Source organism: Hyla sarda, chromosome 5 (assembly GCF_029499605.1).
Source record: "Hyla sarda isolate aHylSar1 chromosome 5, aHylSar1.hap1, whole genome shotgun sequence".
NCBI classification, from domain to species: domain Eukaryota; kingdom Metazoa; phylum Chordata; class Amphibia; order Anura; family Hylidae; genus Hyla; species Hyla sarda.
The window spans coordinates 207,775,505-207,781,734 of record NC_079193.1 but is presented as its reverse complement, the minus strand read 5'-3'; the positions used below and the strand labels follow the sequence as shown (position 1 = coordinate 207,781,734).

Genomic DNA, 6,230 nt, shown 5'->3' with positions numbered 1-6,230 from the left:
GGCACCATAATTGGAAAACATTGTATTATAGTCTCATTCCTCCAGCCAGCTTTACTTCTGGCTTGCGTGGTAAAGAACTGTGCCCCTAGTTCAGCTACATTAGGGCGTCCAAACCCCCTTCATGGACAATGGTTTAATCTGTCAGACTGTGGCTCGGTTTCCAAACATGGACTAGTCTATTATGAGGAAGGGGATGACACACCGTGAGAACTCGTGAGGTGACTGGCTAGGGCGACACACCCCACACATTCCCGCCAAGGACTACAAGTCCCGAGCTGCCTTGCGCGGACCGGGACGTTAGAGTGACAGGCCTGGCGTAGTGCTGACCCAGTGACAGGCCGCGTCTTCCCGCTGCTGCTTAATATGCATGAGCTTGGCAGGAAGGTTCCGCCCCCTAGTGTATGGAGCGGCGGGGCTGCCCATCTCCTGCTATTACCGACGGAGCGGCCGATCCTCAGCATCTTCCCCGTGATGGCGCACTCCGGAGCCGGGGCAGCTTAGCCCGTACAATGCTCGCTCTGGAAGATTCCGCGTCACGGTCCATGGAGCCGGCGGCAGATGGGGAGAAGAAGCGGCCGGGGATGGAGGGAGGCGCGACACTTGTGCTGCCCCCGGCTGGGACCGCGAACTCTGCGCTGCTGCTGCGGAGGAGACGGCGGCTGAAGAGGAATCTGTCTGCGAACCCCCTGGGCACGGCCGCCGCCCCCTCCACCCTGGGGCCCGGCACCCGCAGCCTGGACAGGAAGACCCTGCTCAAGTACCGCCAGTGGGTGCAGCTGCAGCCGGCGGAGAGGGAGTGGGTGCGCGGCGAGCTGCGGAGGGGCTGCCTGCACATCTACGAGCGCCACCCGGCCCCCAGCCTCAGGCCGCTGCTCTGCACACTGGACACCACGGCAGGGGAGGTGGCTGCGCGCCTGCTGCGGCCGGGCGGCTCCTCCGGGGCTCTACGGGTGCTGGGCCAGACCCCCGATACGGCGGGTGAGGACCAGCGGGAGATGTTCTCGGGCTCTGGCACCTGGGTGGGCACCCCTCACAAGCTGAGCCGCCCGGGCACCGCAGACTGTTGGGACACGGACGAGCTGAACGGACTGCACTCGGAGGACCCCCTGAGCCCCACCGTGTGCCAGGGACTGGAGCTCTTCCACTGCGGGGCCGCGTCCTCCTCCTCATCCTCCGTGGAAGAACTGAACGCCGAGCCGCCACCTGCAGTCACCGTCCCTGCCCGGCCGCGGAGCCCTGTGCAGCCCCCGGGCGCCCTGTACGTGCAGTTCCACGGGGAGAGCAGCCGCCGGCTGGAGCCTCACGAGAAGCCGCTGCTGGTGCAGAACGATTACCTCTTCCAGCTGGGCTTCCGGGACCTGTGCCGGGTGCAGGAGGAGGGCATGGAGCCCGAGATCGGCTGCCTCATCCGCTTCTATGCAGGTACACGGGAGAACGATTGCCCTGGGGATGGGAAGGAATTGTGCCTCCAGCTGTTGCAAAACTACAACTCCCAGCGTGCTCGGACAGGCATGCTGGGAGTTTTATGTTTGCAACAGCTGGAGGCACAGTTTGGCAAACGCTTGGGTAGGCTATGCCAGGACACTGCTCTGGGATTCTATTAGAGATTACAACAGGGCACTTCGGCTTTCCAGCTATTGCAGAACTACAACTCCCAGCATGTCTGGACAGCTAAAGGCTAAGTCAGTGTTTCCCAACCAGGGTGCCTCCAACTACAATTCCCAGCGTGCCCGGACAGGTTCTCCGGGCATGCTGGGAGTTTTGTTTGCAACAGCTGGAGGCACAGTTTGGCAAACGCTTGGGTAGGCTATGCCAAAACACTGCTCTGGGATTCTATTAGAGATTACAACAGGGCACTTCGGCTTTCCAGCTATTGCAGAACTACAACTCCCAGCATGTCTGGACAGCTCAAGGCTAAGTCAGTGTTTCCCAACCAGGGTGCCTCCAGCTGTTGCAAAACTACAACTCCCAGCATGCCCGGACAGCCAAAGGCTGTCCGGGCATGCTGGGAGTTGTAGTTTTGCAAGATTTGGGGGCACCCTGGTTGCGAAACACTGGGCCAGGTTTGGGCACACTTGCCTAGATGACTGGCAACACGTGGAGTACAGTGGTTCTACCATCTAGAGAAAAGTGGGCATATAATGTGTGAAGTCCACATGGCACTACAATGTGCAGAATGGGATTATGTACACGGATCCACCTTGCCTTGGCATCTGACAGCAGTTCTACAATCTAAAGAAACGTCTGATGATTGGCATGAAGTGGTTGTTTCAGCAGCCTGGAGAGGTACTGCGGGTGACAAGTCCTTTATAGGAATCCTACCATCCAGAAATTTGGAGGGGCGTGAGACTGCTCTGCATGACACGTTGGTCGAGGCGTTGCTTAGTTTGTGCCAGGGTGCACCAGATTATATATCCCTGATCCATCAGTCGCCATATATGTTGGTAGTGGTAGAATGGAGGAATCGCTGTGCCCGGTTACTGGTTATCAGCACATTTTGCTGGGGTGGTATTAATCATTAATGCGTTGACAAATATTTGGCTGTGGTTTGGCCTTGTGTTCTCTCACCTTTTACTAGCTGGGCATAGGGTACGTAGACGATGGCGAAGGAGTGTAGGACAAATCAAAGCACTGTAAGGCCGTCTTCACATTGGCATATTATGGGTGCATGTCCTGGCATCACAACAGGACTGGTGTCCAACAGTTCAGGTCATCAGACCCGCGGTCAAGCCTAGACTTAGAGGCCATAATACGGACCCAATATGCCCGCGTGGACCCAGACTATGGAGATGTTCAAGGTTTGACAAATCATTACATAGACTCCAAAGCAAATAAATGGTGTTTCCGTGACCCCGTTCACGTGAATCCGATGCTAAACAGAACATTTCTATTGGCTGAGGATCAGATTAACTGACCACATTGGAACTGATCCTTATGGGATCTGAGGACGTCTTGGGCACCTGTGCCGCAGCAGTCACGGTGTTCACCCTTAGGGTATGTTCACACTGTGGGTTTGGAGAGGAATTTCAGCGAGTAATTCTGCTGGCTTATTCCTCTCCAATTCATTCAGCAGTGATATACCCCATAGTTAACTTTCCTCTCCTCAGTTCACACTGAGGAAATTCCGCTCGCAGAATTCTGTCACATAATTCCCTTCCGCATGAAGAATGAACATGTTCTTTCTTCATGCGGAATTCGGCTCGTAACTCCATAGAAGTAAATGTAAAAAATTTTGGCAGTCTGCCCAGCTTCCGTGCGGAATTCGCGCATTTTATTGTGTGTCCTATCCCCTTTCATTTCGTGCTGAATTCCGCGCGGGAAAAAAACTCCATTTTGAGCTGATTTAATCAGCGAGAATTCCGCGAACATCTTAACCAGTGTGAACATACCCTTAGATTTCTGCTGCAGATTCTAGCTATAAGGAAAACCCTAACATGTGAACATGCCCTAAGATGGGGTTTCTCCCAATCTGTGGCTCTCCTAAGGCCCCTTTCACACTACAGGTATCATCCTGTAAAAAAAAAAAAAACTCCGTTATTACTCCCGGCAAAAAGTCCTGAAAACCGCCGTCAAAAAATCCCATTCATGTAAAATGGCATATTTTTTTTTTTTTAACATCCTTTGGCATCAGGCATGTCCGTGTTTTACTAATGTCAGTTATTTTTGCTGGTACAAAAGACGGTGCATGCACTATTTTTTGGTCAGGCAAAAAAAAATTGTGAAAAACCGGCCGTTAAAATTTAACATTGAAGTCTATGGGAACCGGATGTTAAAAAAAAAACATCCGTTATCATCAGTTATTGTCAGATTTTTTTTTTAACATCCCTTTTTTTGTACTGAGCATGCTCAGTACAGCTTTACAAAAAAGGGTTAAAAACCTGATTAAAAAAAAAAATTTAACTGGTAATAACGGATGAAAAACATCAGGTTTTTTAAAGAAAAAAACATTAAAAATAACGGATTATGGTGATCGGTTATCATCCGTTATTACCAGTTATTGCATCTTTTTTTTAGAGCTATGTGTTCCAAAAAGAAAATAATTTCCTCTGTAGTATTCAGCAGCTAATAAGTACTGGAAGGATTAAGATAATTATTATTATTATTTTTTTTTTTAATAGAAGTAATTTAGAAATCTGTTTAACTTTCTGGCACCAGTTGATTTAAAAAAAAATAAAAAATAGTTTTCCACCGGAGTACCCCTTTAAGGTGCCCATACACCTTCGCGCACTGTCATCCAAATGTTCTTTAGGTCCTCTTCTTTAGAAATAGAAACAAAACATACCTACCCCTACTCACCTGCAGCTCCTGTTTGCCTCTGCCGATTCCCACGGTGCTTTAAGTAGGACCTGCCAGCTTAGGCTGGGTTCACACCACGTTTTCAGCCATACGGCACCGCATGCTAAAACCGGGCGCTCCCATACCCCTGCCGTATGCCGCCCATGTGTAATTCTTTTCAGTGAGCCGACCGGAGGGAAATGCTGACTCCGGTCAGCTCATTTTTGCCCCAAATGCGGTTTTCCCACCGGACCTAAAACCGTAGTGGACCATTGAAATGAATTACATACGGCCGCATCGGCAGGGATATGGGAGCGCCCGATTTTAGATCCCCCCCCCCCCAGCCTTATGCAGTCCCGTATGGCTGAAAACGTGGTGTGAACCCAGCCTTAGCCAATCACTAGCTGAAGCAGTGTTGTCTTGACCAGTGATTGGCTGTGCCAACAGGTCCTGCCATGATTGCTCTTCTCGGAAACATGAAGGAGTGGGCACCAGCCAGAGGTGAATAGAAGCTGCTGGGCCATACTTTATTTATAAACCACTGCAGGATTATTCCTGGGGGCCAGGTAGCTAGTGCACCTAGTACACCTTTTCTACAGTTTATGCCTATAACACATTCATATTGCTGGGCCATTTCAGAAAGGAAAACTAGCTTAGAGTGGTCTGACTTGTCCCAAATTCCAGGATTTGACCTGATGCAGGCAGAGAGCTTTCATCCTGATAGAATCTGCTGCTTGTTCCTTAGATAAGTAGCAGACAATACTTGTTTTCATGTGTTTGCTGTGTCCCGTGTTGCTAGTCTGAACAGCAGAGGAATGTAGGCAATAGGATCTGGGACAGTGGTGTCCAAACTGTGGCCCTCCAGATGTTGCAAAACTACAACTCCCAGCATGCCCGGACAGCCGTTGGCTGTCCGGGCATGCTGGGAGTTGTAGTTTTGCAACAGCTGGAGGCACCCTGGTTGGGAAACACTGACTTACTGCCACAGTTTGGACACCACTGATCTAGGACCTTCAACGTATTTTAGAGGAAATGTGTCCAAATGCAGAATTAACCCCTTAACGACCACGGACGCAAATGTACGTCCTGGTTTGGCGGTACTGCCCACACCAGGACGTAAATTTTCGTCCTGTGTATGACCGCGAGCATCGGAGCGGTGCTAGAGTCATACACGGCAGGTTCCGGCTGCTATCAGCAGCTGGGGACCCGCCGGTAATGGCCAACATCCGCGATCGTGTGGATGTCTGCCATTAACCCCTCAGATGCCGTGATCAGTACAGATCACGGCATCTGCGGAAATGCACATAATAAAATAGATGATCGGATCGCCTGCAGCGCTGCCGCCGCGATCCGATCATCTGTAATGGCAGATGGAGGTCCCCTCACCTGGCTCCGTCCGTCTCCCGGCGTCTCCTGCACTGGTCTGTGATCGAGCAGACCAGAGCATGTGATAGCCGATAATACTGATCAGTGCTATGTCCTATGCATAGCACTGCACAGTATTAGCAATCTAATGATTGCTATAGATGGTCCCCTATTGGGACATGAAAAGGTGTTAAAAAAAAAGTTAAAATGGGAAAAATTCCCTACCCCAATAAAAATAAAAATTGTTGGTTTTTCCAATCTTACCCCCAAAAAGCGTAATTTAAAAAAAAAATAAACATATTTGGTATCGCCGCATGTGTAAATGTCCAAACTATCAAAATATGTTAATTATCCCGTACGGTAAATGGCGTAAATGTAAAAAAATAAAAATAAAAAATAAATAAAATAAAAATGCAGCTTTTTTGTCACATTTTATAAAAAAATAAATAAAAAAAAAACTGAATAAAAAAATCATAAGTTTTATATATGCATATGTGGTATCGATAAAAAGTTAAGATGACGGCACAAAAAATGAGCCCTCATACCACCCAATATACGGAAAAATGAAAAAGTTATAGGTGGTCAAAATA

The 6,230-nt window shown here is 49.5% G+C and overlaps 1 protein-coding gene across 1 annotated transcript in view; it reads left to right on the top strand.

Annotated features, from left to right (window-relative positions):
* The first annotated feature begins 268 nt into the window (after positions 1-268).
* Positions 269-6,230, top strand: part of PHLPP1 (PH domain and leucine rich repeat protein phosphatase 1) — a 119,680-nt gene continuing 113,718 nt past the window's right edge. Inside the window, exon 1 of the mRNA XM_056520998.1 lies at positions 269-1,422. Coding sequence (XP_056376973.1) covers positions 402-1,422 — 1,021 coding nt within the window. The 5' untranslated portion in view covers positions 269-401. The remainder of the gene's footprint in view (positions 1,423-6,230) is intronic.